Source organism: Diadema setosum, chromosome 11 (genome assembly GCF_964275005.1).
Source record: "Diadema setosum chromosome 11, eeDiaSeto1, whole genome shotgun sequence".
Classification (NCBI taxonomy): Eukaryota; Metazoa; Echinodermata; class Echinoidea; order Diadematoida; family Diadematidae; genus Diadema; species Diadema setosum.
Window position 1 is genome coordinate 18,386,453 of NC_092695.1, and position 16,522 is coordinate 18,402,974.

The 16,522-nt window shown below is 37.4% G+C and overlaps 1 protein-coding gene across 1 annotated transcript in view; it reads left to right on the top strand.

Moving 5' to 3' along the window:
• Positions 1–10,488, top strand: part of LOC140235031 (spartin-like) — a 12,266-nt gene extending 1,778 nt beyond the window's left edge. Inside the window, exons 2-7 of the mRNA XM_072315070.1 lie at positions 3,427–4,192; positions 4,674–4,972; positions 6,637–6,815; positions 7,411–7,588; positions 9,068–9,158; positions 9,948–10,488. Of these exons, the coding sequence (XP_072171171.1) occupies positions 3,441–4,192; positions 4,674–4,972; positions 6,637–6,815; positions 7,411–7,588; positions 9,068–9,158; positions 9,948–10,140 (1,692 nt within the window). The 5' untranslated portion in view covers positions 3,427–3,440 and the 3' untranslated portion in view covers positions 10,141–10,488. The remainder of the gene's footprint in view (positions 1–3,426; positions 4,193–4,673; positions 4,973–6,636; positions 6,816–7,410; positions 7,589–9,067; positions 9,159–9,947) is intronic.
• The last annotated feature ends 6,034 nt before the right edge of the window (positions 10,489–16,522 follow it).

The window sequence follows — 16,522 nt, forward strand, 5'->3', positions numbered from 1 at the left end:
TCCGTGTGTATCGCAAGCAAGGTTATAGGCTAGCAGTAGTCAGGTAGTACTAGTAGTAGCTAGGTAGCCCGACCAGACGCTGTTACGCTATGCGAAAACAGCGTCTGACGAGCGCGGCATGCAGCCTCAAAGTGAGGAACCTCAACACAACTAGCACTACAAAACTTAGGAAAATGTATACTTTTCTCCTTTAAACAGAATACTTTACTCACGTTAAATGCATGTTTCTATTACAGAAGAATAGTTCGCCACACTGGGTCCATGGAGACCACTTGCGATAAGTCCGTGGAACAAATAAATGACACTTTCTGGCGCAATTCCTGACCGTCGGTACGTCGCGACGTACGCTATGTACAGCGACTGGGCTGTGTATAGTTAGGCCTGGCGTGAAAGATTGTGTACCGTGTGGACATGCTGGATATGATGATCAATTTCGGTAAGTTTCATTGCGTACATTTGAATACTGATAGCATCAGATGTAGAGTAAATATTGAAAAGTATACTCGTTGAGTTTGAGGTGACAAAAAGGATGTTAAGTATCAAAATTCAAAGCTATCGTAATACGATTACGTCGCTCTCCTAGTGGTTGGTGGTCGCGCGCGTACAGCCCTGTCGCGACGTACCATGTACAGCGACTGGGCTGTGTATAGTTAGTAGCTAGGTAGAGTTGTATAGATCTGCACTTATTAGGTGATCCGAGTATCCTCTCGGATCACCTTCTGTATCTGTACGGATTCTTTGTTGGTGGTTCTTCTTCTTCTTCTTCTTCTTTCTTTATTTCTGGACAAAGTTTGTGTATCGATTAGCTCAGAAAGTATTCTTCCTATCAATGTCAAAATTATACCATATATGTATCATGTCCCAAAGACGACGGGTCTAATAAAATCATTGTGATCAGTCGACCGTGACGTCACTATGACGTCATTATATGAAAACACATTCTCAATCATATCTCATCAATGGAATGGAATTTTTCAATGAAATTTACGTCACATATATTTCAAGTTATGCGGATTCTACTCATATTCTCAAAATTCATATTTTCTCTTAAAACGTGCGCGTACGCGCGCGTTGAAAAATTTGTATGCTCAAATCGAGCTCAAATTTTTTTTGCACACGTTTCAGACCATTTGGAGCATTTTTTGAAAAATTGAAAAAATTGGACGGACGCGTACGCGCGCGCACATATTCGCACACACAGCTCATATGCAATGGAAATTTCCCGTTTTTTCACACTTATCGTATGCCTAAAATGTCAAGGAATATTTCTACCAAGTTTTAAGTCAATCCGACTCAATATGACGTCATACGGGCCCGTCAAAGTTGAAATTCCGCGCGCGCGTCAATGGCGATATACAGTGCAACGATGCCAAAAAAACGCCAATTTTAAATCCGATTTTACTCGTCAGGATGGACGGTGACCCCCCATTTTCTTTACATATTCTGAAAGCTGATGAGTTGTACAAGTCATTTCATGGGTTGGCAATGCTGGAAAAATGATTAAAATATATCAAATTTCTTAATAAAGTTAAAAAAGTAAATTTTCAAAATGACGTCATCAAATTTCAAGTTCATTCAAGTATATCTCACTTATTCTTAGTTGATTTTCGCCCAAATTTCAATATGTTGTAGCTTATTAAATGCTCTTTCAGATATATAATAACAACAATTTGATTGGATGACGGCATCACCTCGTAAAAAGGGATTAAAAGTAACATTGTTAAATTTGACCAGTTTACGTGTTATCTCTATGGGAGTGCAGTTTTTCTGGAAATGAAAACTGACATGACTATCTTTATCGAGCACTAGCTCACTTATGCTTCGGTGAATTTCTCCCATATTTTAGTATGTTGTAGCTGAGACTTTGGGCTATCGTAAGTGTGCCCTTCGTTTTTTCATACGCAGTCGGCATCATGCCCAAAAACTTGGTTGAAATTAAAGCTTATCTTCCATGTATTTTCATATTCCTTTCTTTCTGCAACTTTCTTTGCAATAACTCAAGAAAAACAAGCTCTATCAGCCCTATATTTTGCACATGTTTAGTTTATGTCACGTACATTATTTCATAAAATAACAACTACTTGATCGGGCACCTTCTTGGGTATGTAAATTAGGGTCAAAGGTCAAAAATGTTTCATCCTGTATCTTGGTGAATACATGTCTTATCTTTCCCATCTTTTGCATACGTAAAGACCATGTTACAAGAATCATTTCACAAAATAACCACTTTTTGCTCAGACGCCATCTTGTCTGTGCAAAGTAGGGTCAAAGGTCATATGTACTTCTTTCTTTATCTTCATTATGACGTGTTATCTCTATGGGAGGGAATTTTTCTAGATGTGAAAATTGACATGATTGTCTTTATCGACGACTAGCTCAATTACCCTTCGGTGAATTTCTTCCAGATATTAGTATGTTGTAGCCAATGTAATACTCTTTAAGTTTTGTTAATCAAAGTTTTAATCGGATGATGTCTTCACCACTTGAAAGTGGATATAATGTAACCTTGTCAAATTTAACCAGTTTACGTGTTATCTCTATGGGAGGGAATTTTTCTGGAAATGAAAATTGACATGACGGTCTTTATCGAGCACTACCTCACTTACTCTTCTGTAAATTTCTCCCAGATTTTAATATATTGTAGCTGAGACTTTGGGCTATCATCAGTGATTCTCCATTTTTTCATACGACGCCGAGATCACGTCAAAAAACTTGGTTGACATCAAACTTATCTTCGATGTATTGAGATATTTCTTTCTCTCTGCAACTTTCTTTGCAATAACTCAAGAAAAACAGCCCCTATCATCCCCATATTTTGCACATGTTTAATTTATGTCACGTACATTATTTCATAAAATAACAACTACTTGATCAGACACCATCTTGGGTATGTAAATTAGGGTCAAAGGTCATAAATGTTTTAACCTGTATCTTGGTGAATACATGTCCTATCTTTCCCATATTTTGCACACGCAAAGGCCATGTTACAAGAATCATTTCACAAAATAACCACTTTTTGCTCAGATGCCATCTTGGCTGTGCAAAGTTGGGTCAATGGTCAAATATACTTCATTCTGTATCTTCGTTATAGTGTATACCGAATTTGGTAACAAAGATAGCAGACCTGACTCTCTTTTCTAAATGAGAATCCAAATATCACATGGCCAATGTCTCTAAACACAGATGAAACCTATATGGTCATGCCTATTGCGATCAGGACTCGAATCATTGATTAAAAAAAAATCGGATCACCTAATTTGTCAGTCTTGACAAATTCCAAGTCTAGTTTAGATGTGTGACTGGGATGGCTGTCCCAAAAGGAAGTCTTTCCAAAAGAAATGAAAAGAGTTGGGATGATAGATTTTTGTAATATCATTTCATTTTAATGCCACGGACAGGATTTTCTTGTATTTAATATCTTTGCAGGGCAATAACTATCGATGGCTGAGGCACAAAGAAATATTTATCCTCCATTGCACAGTGATGATGGAAACGTAGAATCGGGTGAAGAAACTCTGAAAACACTGAGAAAGCACCATGACAAAGCATACGCTGACATCCGGATGGCTCTCAAGTTTGATGAGCAGTCAAACAGGAAGGAGGCTATCCGCTTCTACAGCATTGGCCTGAAGAGCATTGCTAAAGCCATGGAGATAGACTGCACCGGACCACAGCGCACGGGTTCAGAGTGGGACCATGCAAGAAGCATGCAGAAGAAGATGAAGAAGACGGCCCTACAAATGAAGGCCAGGTTGGAATCGCTTGAGAGGGATGCACAATCTAGTGTGTGTTCAGCAGAGTCACATGGGGCTTGCGGGAGTGACTCCATTCTCAGTATCTATGAGGAGGATGATACCGTCGGCAGCCTGCCCTCGTATGCTGAGTCCACGACTGATGCCAGGGAAGTGCTGCACATCCCCCATGGTGTCCAGTTATTCTTCATCAATTCCTCTGGTCATGTGAGTGCCCCTAGCTCCCCTGGCCAACTCAGGGTCTACACTTTTCCAGATGGTGAGAGGCTCGGACAGAATCAGCCTCCAGCATTTCTCCAGGTGGGAGAGTGGCTATACCCACTCCTACCAGGGCGCTCCCCATCACTGAAGGCTGCTGACGGTGTCTTTATGTTCCCTGATGTCAGCTCACCAGATCAAGGGGCCAGTGTAGGTGTCATATTTGCAAAGCATGTCAGCAAGTAAGTTTTCCAAGGTGCTTTCTAGTTGTATTCTTTTGTTTGATGACATGTTTATGACTTGTATGTTTGTTTGTTTGTTTAAAGAAAGCTGGATATTAAAGGAACTCATATTGATTTTCACTTCCAGTAGTATTCTCTTTTTTTCATTTTATGTTATTGTTTGAAAATGGAAAGAGAACTATTGAAGGAGAGGTTATTTTGAAATATATGTCATGCTTTTCAGGAAACAGCAGATGTCACTGATATTTTGACATGATTCTGCAAGCCTTTGTTTGTTTGTAGGGAACGAGTTTAATAAATTTGACATGTTTTGCATAGTTCACTCACATTCAGCAACCTCCAGATCTTTGTTCCAATTGCCTGTTTTTGCCATCATATTGCTAAAATGCAGTACCTGTATCAGTACAATGCAGTCAACGAAAACTCTCAGAAATACTCTTTGACTTGCTCATCACAGTTTATTTTATCATTTGTATTACAGATCTCAAAAGGCAAAATTTCAACAACTCATTGAGCAACTCACAGCCATGAAAGAAGAGCAAATGCCAGAAGTAGAAGAAGCAGCATCTGAACAGGTGCCGCAGGACAGGAATCGGGTACCTCGTGACAGTGCACCCCTACCTCAAATCAGTGACAGGGTACCTGAAGGGCGCACTGTAGAACAAGATAGGACACCTTCATCACAGATGGATGGTGAGGAAGTCCCAACAGGAGCGGTGGAGGGGGAAGAACACACAGCGCGCATCGTTGGCCGGAAGATTGCCAAGGGAATTGAAATTGGTCAGTGTTTGGAGAGTGCTATTGGTGTAAAAGTTCTTAATAGCACCCCCCCCCCCCAACACACACATTATAGAGTGTGTGCATTGCCCATGTTTGTGTGTTAAAACACACCTTTGAAATGTTTCCATGCATGCAACTTAGAAATAACCTTGCATTTTCACAATACAAGTGCTCTGTGACCCTCATAAAGGACAAGTCAATCCAAATGTATGTGTGAATTGAGTTAATGCAGCAATAAATAGAACACATCTGGGAAAGTTTGAGAAAAATCAGACAATTTGTTCAAAAGTTATGGATTCTTAAAGCTTTTGTGCAGCCATCACTGGATGAGAAGGCTCAGTTTGTGACATCACATACAGAGAACAATGTTGAGAAAAAAAAAATCAACATATTATCATTTTTCTACCATAATAAAAGAGTACTTTACTTACCTCTTTTAGAAGGCAAGGGAAATAATGTTATCCTTAATAATATATCAGTAACAACTTAAAGGGGCATTCCGGACGATTTTCATAATTTCACATCATGTAGTACATAAATCAACAGCTTCATGTATAGATTTGTAGAATTTATTGTGGTTCTTGAGCAGAGAAACAGTACTTTCAAAAACCTTAAACAAATTACACTGAACACTGAACATGATGACATAGGAGCCTCACATATCTCAGAAATGTAGCAGTGTCATTCCATTACAATACCGCATGCTTGCAAGCTCACCTGTGTGTAATCTATGCATGCCTTCTTCTTTTGAGCTGCTTCCTTGAGCCACATCTCATGCATTCTTATGGTGAGGCTGCCATGTCATCATCCTTGTTCATTGCAATTTGTTATAAACTTCGAAAACATTCTTATTTTTCCTCCCAATCATCATAAATCCTGAAACTCTGTACCCAGTATAACTAATTTATATATGTTCAAATGTAAAAATTTGAAAATCATCCGGACGTGTCCTTTAAGGGAATGTGCACTTTTCATAAAAAATGAAATTTTGGCATATCTTCTCTTTATATTTTCTCCACATTGTTCTCCATAAGTGACATCACAAACTGTTAGTAGTCTTGGTGGTGCTGAAACTTCAGTTTAGAATTTTATAACTTTTGAATGGATTGCTTGATTTTCCTCAAACTTTCACTGATGTGTTCTACTGATATTGGTGCATTCATTCAATTCTCACATATATTTCATTTGGGTAAACTTGTTCTTTAAATGCCCCTTTTTTATGAGCCATACAAGGTGGCACACCCAACACCACTGGTACTTGTACTTATTTTGTCCTGCTAAATTTACAATGATCTCAAGCATAATATTTGCAGACACTTGAATGCAAATGCAACCTCAGTTTTTGTAATGTTATGCATTTCAATCTATGAAACTTTGGCATCAGTCACCCATATCAAACAGAACATTAGTATTACATAGTCATGGGAATAATGTTGGACAGAAAATGTTGATTGAGTATAATCATATTCAGTTAATAACTGCGGAGATAACATCTTTGAACCTGCAGAATAAATATCTGTTTAGTTGTATTTGTAAATTGTGAAGAATTTTTGTGATCCATCTGCACTTATAAGAACTATGCTGTGCTGAAGAAACCCAAAGACTGTCCATCGCAGTGTGTGATGAAAATCTATCTTCTTTTTTTTTGTGTTTTTATTAAACAGGTGCTGAGTGGATATCATGGGGTGTGGTAAAAGGAGCTGAGCTGGGAAGTCGGCTGGTAGGGTCAGGTGCCAAAAAGTTGAAAGAAAATATAAAACCTGATGAACAACCCAAGGAGATAGATGAAAAATACCAAACAGGCATGCTGTATGCAAAGAAGGCTTCTGGTGTAGCAGTAAAGGTAAGTATACAAGAATTATTGATATATTTTCCATATATATTTTTTTTTTTGGGGGGGGGGCAGGGGAGGGAGTGGAGGGATGAGATTGATTAACATACTTGATTTCAATTTGTAAAAGTATTTAGTATGCAGGTGAGCCCAGTTATAGCACATTTATTATAGCTTACATTGATAACAACAAAGAACAAAGCCCAGGAATGCTTGCGTGTAGCTATGATTGCACAAGTGAGAGATTGAAGAACTACAAGTATTTTGTCAAAGTACATATCGTCGCTGGGGCGACAAGACCTCGTTTCTACAAAATGGCAAATGTTCAGAAGAGCAACAAAAAAAACAAAAACATGGCAGCCAAAGCACTATAATATCAAATGGGATTGACTTTCCTTTGACATGCCATGGTGGCTTCATTTTGGGAGTAAGACAGCTTGGACTTGGACAGGATATCACTTAATTTATTATCTGACCATTAATGAAAAAAAAGTCATTTTCACCAAAATTTTAGATACAAGGTCTTGTCACCCCAGCGATGATTTGCTTCTCAGTGATATTTTGACCCAAATTGATTCTTTTTTCACATAATGATGTATCGTTAAAGGTCAGTGCCGTGGTGTTAGACGGGGTGTGCTACATGACCAAACGCATTGCCGAGGAGCTGGGCCCTGTCATCAGCAAGCAGGCCAACAAGCTGTTGACCACAGGGGAGGATGAGGTGGACGGCAAGCGAAAGGCCATGCTAGATGGGGTGGTGGATGTCACTGCCAGTGGAATCAAAGGTACATTTTAGGGTTCATTTATTTGTTTATGTGTATGTGTGTGTGTGTTCGTGGTTAAGTTTCCATCCCTACTGTCACATTTAGCAAAGCATACAACTTGTGGCATTATTCATGACTCCCATAACATATCAATTAATATTAAAGTTCATGTACAGCAAGCAGAGTCTTTGAATGTTAGTCTGCAAATGAGTGATTTGTAAAGAATTTGCTTTTAGGAAAAAAGTGGTTTGTAAAGTAATGTTCAAGGCCAATACACACAATTTCACTCTTTTGCCCAACTCTGCAAAGACAAAGGCTGTGTATCATAGCTACTCTGATAAATACACAAAACTGTCTTTCAACAAGAAAATTTGTGTATGATAAAATCTTGGACATTAATCATATTTCTCATCCCTAATGTGTAAATCCATGAGTAATTATGGGACAGTTGGAACCCCCAGCATGATATCTGTCGCAAAACAACCACAAGAAGTGTTTATTTGGGACAGAAGCTGTCTGAAATTCTATCTGTGTGCTTTATCTTGCAGAAATGTGATTCCTGATTTGATATTCAATTTAACACATCAGCTGTGGGGAACTGACTTTGGAATCTTGGGTGCATGCCTTATTTTTATGTCCTTGATGTGCAGATCCATAACTGTGTGATTAGAGTGAAGCCCTAGTGTAGTTTTTGTATATCTCCCACAATAAAAACAAACATTTATTATAGAGAGATGCTGTCTCACTTTTAATCTGCGTAATCTATTGTGCACTAAATTCAAAACCCAATTTGATATCTGAAATATTTACGTCACTCAAATTCGGGCCACTTGTCCTGCAGTTTGTACAGCATCTCATTTCCTGTATAGTAAATGGCATTTTCTAAACTTGCTGGACCATTGACAGTGTTAGCGAGGAGGTGCAATTGTACAAAATGTAGGTGCATGTAGAGCAAGATGCAGTGAATTAGACTACCAGTAGTTCTATCAAGTGAGGAAAAATCACGGCAATTATTTCACAGTTGTACTCCAGTGTACTTCAGTCAAAACTCTGTAAATTCCCTGCCTGCACCAGTGTGTTGTCTGAGGCAGTGCTTGAGGCAGGATTTTTTTTTTTTTTTTTTTTTTTTTTTTTTAACAGAGACTGTCCATGCTGGATAGTGGTTAATGTCAGTGCCTGTAGAATCACAAGAGTAACAAAGGGAATTTGACATTTTGGAAGTAGTTGTCCCAAACTATGTGTATGACATCACACCAGTGTTTTACTCGTGTTTCAGTATCTAATGCAAGATCCGTAGTGCACCATGCCAGTACACTTTGTGGACTATTGGAAATGTACTAATGCCACTTTCCTGCTCTTGTTTACATACCAATGTGTTCGATGCTTTGAGTAAAACCAACTTATAAGTACAAACAAACAATCAGTTTTCTTAATACTATTTTTATTGGGAGGCACAAACTGAGCTCCATAACCTGAATTTTCCTCACCTTTCAACTGCAGGATTTGGACAAGTGTACAGAGGTTTGGAAGCGGCTGCTGTGCAACTTGCCAAGAGCATATCTCATGCTACAGTGGAGACTGTCCAGCATAAGTAAGACATTAGTGTCATATCTCTTAATGGAAATCTCTTATTTTGTGTTTTAGTAGGGGGGGGGGGGGTTCTCCAAAAAAAAATATGTCCAAAAGAAGTTTATCAAACTCTATACCTTTGTTGCTGGGATGTAAAATTTTGATTTGTATTCTGCAACCATTAGTTTTACTAATTTAGATAGTCTCTCTAAACTACCAAAATATGATGATCCATTACATAGTATATGCACAGGAACTGTGGGGAAAAAATGACAATTTTTAATGTAACAGGGTAGCATTTTAAGTGTGAGTACTCACAGAGAGGCCCTGCCATCATTATTATTGCAGCAGTACTGCCAGGTACAAACATACAGTGTTTACACGTGGATCAGGAAGGACTTAATGTGTAAATCATGTCTTCTGTACATGCATGCATGCAGGAGGCAAGAGTTCCCATAATCTTGTGCTTATGATTCCAAAGCAGTATCCATAAGACATCATTCTCTCAATACTTGTAATGCTAAAGTTGATTTCAAGAACAAATCATCTTTTTATCAGGGGATGATGGTTTTGATTTTATATTTGTGCATCATATGCAACATCCCTTTTCAGATGTAATGCTTTTTGCTTTGATCATCATAGATGATGACATTCATCTCTACCGAGAGAATCAATAGATGCTGGAATTAAATTGACTTTTATAAGTAGTCTAAAAGGTTGGCATGTTCATCTCTGACCAGAAGTACATCTATGTATCAGAGTAGTAGTCCCTCCCTTCACCCCTAACCCAACCCGTTTCGTGTTCATGTAGGTATGGGACAGATGCGGGCCGCATCACAGACAGTTCCCTGAAGACAGTGGCAAACATCGGGGTGTCGGCCCACAACCTGAACAATCTCGGCGTCAAGGCCCTGGCCAAGCGAACGGCCAAGGATACGGGGAAGGAGGTGGTCAGGGACCTCAATGACAAGAAGGACGACGAGGCGAAAGTCAGACAGAGCTAACTGGTGCCTGTGATTGGTTTGAATCATCCTACAAGTCAGCAAACAGAAGCTGCAGCATGCTGTGAATTTTAATATGGACAACTTCAAGTTGGAATGTACTACTAGCAGGCAACTCTTCTTAGTCTGTTTTTAGTTTGTGCATGATATTGTAAAACATATTATTTTCGTGAGGGTTTGTTTTTTGCGAATTTCGCAAATCACTGTTGGGACATGAATGAAATAACATGCGAAAAGATCACCACTTGATGTTGATCACATTAAATTTTGCGGCACGAAAGTATCAATGCACTAGTGCATTGCAAAAAGGGTGTGCCTATCTTTGTATGTTTTCTCTTGGGCACCGTTTCATGAGAGTTGTCAGCCCTGACAAGTTGTCAGTCTCTGACAGTTACCATTAGTAACAGTCAGAGACCAGAGCTTCTCAGCCAATGAAAATCAAGGATTTTACTGAACTTGTCAGGACCTGATGACTTGTCAGGGCTGACAACTTCCATGAAACGGTGCCCTGGTCTAGTCGCGATCACTAGAGCATGTACAATTGTACTGTGTATCTTTATGCACTCAGTCTGTACTAATAAGTGTATGTACAGTAAAGTGGCGGTTTGAACAGACAATCATTAGTGCATGTACGATAGCCTTGGTGTGAAATCACAAAAACAATATCTCACTCAAATATGTACATGAAAATAATAGCTTTTATAGTACGTGTGTACTGCTTTCTGTTCACATGAATGTCATTGGTTGCCCCTGCAATCTGATCTGATGTGTATGTCTCAGCTGCCAAGTCTGACTGATTTTGCAGGAAGCTCCTGTGAAATAGTATGCAAATGTATATCTGTGCTCTAACTAGAGATTATTCAAAGTCTCCCTTATTTAGGAATTATCTTTGCCTATTGAGAGATGCTAGTAACACACACAAGCATCTCCCTGATCATCCCCATCAGGTGGTCATCAGTAATGCATGCACGTTCCTGATTTTTTTGTTAGGAAAAGGGGTATATTTCAGGGGCTGAATTTTTAAGGAAAATCCCCCCAAATCATTGTTTCCCTCAAACTGTTGAAAAAGGGGGTCTTTTTAGGTGTGTTTTTTTTTTCCCCAAAAAAAGAGAAATATATATATATATATATTTATATATATATATATATATATATATATATATATATATATATATATATATATATAGATATTTATATATATATATATATATATATATATATATATATATATATATATATATATATATATATAGATATTTATATATATATATATATATATATATATATATATATATATATATATATATATATATATATATATATATCTCGTCGCTGAGGTGACAAGACCTCGTATCTCAAAAATGTCCCCCAAAATTTTTTTTTTCAGCTTAATGGTCTAATAATGGGTCAAGTGATGTCTTGGCCAAATCCTAACTGTCTTACTCCAAAAATGAAGCCACCATGACATGTCAAAGAGAAGGCTTTCCCATTCACTATAGTGCTTTGGCCGCCATGTTTTTTCGCTCTCCTGAACATTTGACAATTTTGAGATACGAGGTTTTGTCACCCCAGCGACGATATATATATATATATATATATATATATATATATATATACATACATATCCATATATGTATATATATATATATATATATATATATATATATATATATATATATATACATATCCATATATGTATATATATATATATATATATATATATATATATATATTATTTTTTTTTTTTTTTTTTTTTTAATTAGGGATATTTTTCAAATCTTTCTCTAACAGTCCTGAAATAGGGTCCCTATGATAGGGTTAGTTTTAGACCCCTAAAAATTCCAAAGTTGGGGAAATGTGGCTCTCTGGTGTTTGCCCGATGCTCCTGAATGTGCTTATTGTGCATGTTTTGCGGCAAAGCATGCCAGGCTAGCCTTCTTTTCGTAGGACATTTCGCCACATGTGCTGCACGTACATGTTTGTCATGCTGCTTGTAAGTACACTAGCACCAGGTGCTAGAAGCTGGCTAGTACAGTTATGGTAATATTGCTGGCTTCCCTTCCAAAAGCCTCTAATAGGAGGTCCTAACCTCTTTCCATCCTTCAAGGGGGTATTTGTAAGAATCTGGAACAAGCATTCGTGTATGGTTGTCTGCCAAATTGGGGGGGGGGGGGGAGGGGTGTGAGGGAGGGATGGGGGCATGGCTGGAGGGGTGCAGGGGGATGTCCCTGAATATGGTGTGTGAGTGCTGGCAACCCTGGCATGTGCAAGTTTATTTTGTATTCAAGGTCATTGACCCTTCCATTATTTCTGATATTGTAATAGTCATCTGCTCAATTATCAATGGTCATTGTCACCATTGTAATCACCAATATCCTTTTAACAATATCAGTCTGCATATTGCTTTATTTTTGTATTACAACGTATTATTATTATTATTTTTTTTTGGTACATGCATGTTGCTTAATTTGTAGGCTGTGTAGGGAAGGCACCTACAGAATGTACAGCTGTATCTGTAAATCTGCCAGCTGTTTTTTGTTTTGTTTTGTTTTGTAGGGGTTTTTTTTAATTCTATCTCTTACTGTAGTTCAATTTGTTTAGTGCAATATGGTGTAAATAGGACAATTAGCTTTGTACTGCCACTGGCCAGTTTCTTGGTATTTTGTAACCCTTCAAGGGGTAATGACAATGGCTGTATTACAATTTTTTCCAGGAACACTAAGAACAAGAAGAGAGCTATCACTATGTCTATGAAGTTACTGCCCATTGCTTGTCAACAATATTATGGTGTTTGTTTACAATTCCTGTCTTTCTGAATGTGTAACGCCAAAGTGCTGTCATCGTTTCTAAAGACTAAATGAGTGTTTTTGGTTTCATGATTGTCTCACTCATTGGTTCAAATTCACAAAGGAAGTTGAAATCTGGACTTGGATTGTGAAAATTATGGCTGCATAAATGCATGTGAGATACTGATTACGCCAACATGTGCATGTGCAAAATATGCTTATTTTGTGCTATTTCAGTCACAGTAAAGCTACCTTTGTTTATTTGGGCCAATGAGTGTAAAAATCATGATGATAATAAATGTATGTATGCATAAATTGTTTCTCAAAACTCATTTGCCTTCTGAAATATGTCACCTTGGATTTAATCTAGCAATACTTGTAAAATGTATTTCTTTTTCTAAACAATCATATACAGCTCAGCAGGAAGATCAGGAATATACTCATCAGGATTTAGCAAAATAACATTTATGAAATCATCCTTCTTAAGCGTATGCAGAATGTACATTTATAGCACATAACAATTACAAAAGAAACAGGTACTTAAAGTTGGAAGTAGGAAGAAGATTGTTGTTTCATGTGTGAATATTATTAAATGTACCCATTAATGTTCACTGTAAGAATACATCTCTTATATGAGTTATATCACAGTATCTTTCAGGAAAAAAAAAATGTATATAACTGATATTATGTATTACATGTATATGGTGACTTTGTGATCCATGCCATAATGGAGCATAAATAAAGAGAAGGTGACATATATTTTGTTGTAAGAATTCTTTGTCTTTTTTTTCAAGTTGTATTGCAAGTATTTGCTATAAATGCGGAATGACAGTGTCACACATCAAATGTTTATTACCTATCTATTTGTGGGTAGGTGGATACATCGAGACTGCTGTTTTTTAGACAGGACTGTACCACAGAATTTGTATTTGAACATCAGCAAAGTCTGCACACACATCATGAAGGTGGGGTTGTTATTACAGATTTATTCGTGTGTGTGTGTGTGTGTGTGTGTGTGTGTGTGTGTGTGCGTGCGTGCATGTGTATGTGTTTCCATGTTTTTGTGTGCGTGTGAGTATGTCTCTATGTAATGATGCATAAGTTTGTGAAATGAGTGATAACTCTTCAGGGCTAGTGCGTGTGTGTATGTGGACCAGTAGCTACCAAACTTTCCATGGCTTTTTTTTTCTTCTTTTTTGTTTTCATGATCAGCTCATCAACAAGCAGGTAGATTATATCAGCCACGTATATGAGCAATCAGACAGCAATCAACAAAGTAGATCTATAAATGTGATTCTGTTTCTTTTATCCTCACATCAAAATAACTGAAGAAAGTTGTGAATACTAACAGTAGTTGACACATAAATTACAGAATGTAGGGTGTCTTTTTCCCCAATGATTGCATCTACTTGTACCTTGTCATAACACATTTCTGCACCTTGATAGGTGAATATTTTTTTATTTGAGTTTTTATTTTTTTTTTCTCTACTTCTGTCATAACTGTTCCAAGTGTACGACTATACTGTTGGCATGACAACCCACTACCCAGTCTAGCTTTTTAATCTTTTTTTTTTCTTTCTTTCTTTTTGCAAAATTAAGCCTGTACATCTGTGTGTGTTTGTATATTACATCTAAAAGTAATCCCGTGTTCTCTTGTTCAAGGGAGTGTTAGAAATTCAATAGATCATGTACACAATTTTTTTTAAATGTTCCCGTTTGAAAGTTAATTATCTAATGACATCACTTTATAGGTGTGGAGGAAATGGAAGTTCAAAATGACTTTCAATGTGCACTCTCTAGCTCCAATCAGTCTATATATAGGTAATTAAGCTATATATGGAGAAAATACAAGCAGCCATTATTATTTTACTTTCAAAAATTCACTGTACAAAGGATAAATCAATAAATATTATTCAAAATTATCTAAGAGAAAACAGAAGAGTATATGAAATTATTTACATGATATATCATCTAGCATATGCCTATGTACGTGTATATCTATATGTTAAAACAATGATTTATATAGAAATCAAGGAAAATCACAAATTTGAATTAGCTGTATACAGACTACTAGTACCACTAGCTCAAAGAGATTTTATTTGTATGCTAGTGTGCTAAACCAGGGAGATCTTTGCATCAAGTATGATTGACCCTCCCCAAGCCATGCACTGATACAGTATATCAGGGAGGTGGCACTTCCCTGAGTACTAGTACCACAGTACCCCAAACAGGAAATGCAGGATCGATCGTCATTCAATGATCGATCAAGCCATATGACTCATATGGGTCAAAGGTTATGTTGACCTACCCATGAACTGTACACATCCAGACCAGCTGAACACAGGAAGAATCAAAGGCAAATCCAACAAGGTGGGTAACTATTCTTACTAAATATTCTGTGGATGTGTATTTGTTCGTGTAAGTGTGGCTATAATAAGCTATGTTAGTAGCGAGCGGACATTCTGCAGCATGCATAAGTTATATATAATGTAAGATATAAAATAGACGGGCAATAATGTGTTTCAAAGACGCGCAACAACTGACAACTAACTAACAGAACACTTCAGGCTGTGTACATACACACACAGCACAAGTGCTCACAGCCGCACCACTGCACTGCACTCGTCACATCACAGCTACCACAGTGTCAACCGAGATGGCACTAGGGCCTACTGGCAGTGCCTAAAGTACCACAACCCTAACGTTAACTGTTGAGTTTAGACATATCTTGTGATGTCATGTCTACCCACCCGTGCAGTGTAATATGTGTGTAAAGAAAAAAAGGGAATTCCACAAAAGTATTTTTTTATTAAAAGTGCACATTCCATCGACTTGTTAACTGTCATAATAATTATTAAATTAATATGTTAAGGGTAGACCTAAATGGTACCGGTAAAATTATTTCCCCTGTTTTCTTGAAGATGTAAATCAAGTGAATCCTTGATCTTTCATAAATGCTAACGTTAGGAAAATGTTGAATTGTCTTTATATTTTCTCTTTATTATTGTCCATGTATGACATCACAAATTGTTGACTAATGTTGTTTACGTTAGTGTTCTGAATGTCATCCAGCAATGGTGGCAGCAAAGTGTACTCTTTAATTTAAAAATTTGTAACTTTTTAACAGATTTTCTGTAAACTTCACTGTCAACTGAAGTATGTTCTCCTACTAAATTGCTGCATTCCCTTAATCCACATGTCATGTTATATTTGGGTTTGATTCTCCTTTAAATGGTCTGTATGCTTGTCATGCATGTACTTTATCTTGTGTTGACAACTGTTGTGCAAAACAAATTCTGTGAGGATGCTTGATATCTTGCTTCATATGCTACGGGCTATAGCCTTGGTAGATACCCCATTAACTGTCTTGGCGCAGGTGCAGATGGGAAAGACATGATTGATATTGATAACATTTCTCTGTGGCCAAGGTCAAGCACTATTCTATAAAAACAAAACTTCCATACAGTTCATGCGTAATAAATTCAACCCTTTGTTCTCTACCTACCCCCTTCACTTTCATTTTCTCTGTCTTTCATCTGTTTAATTTTGATGTTTGTTTCACGTTCATTTTTTTAATTCATTGTGATTGTCACAGCATA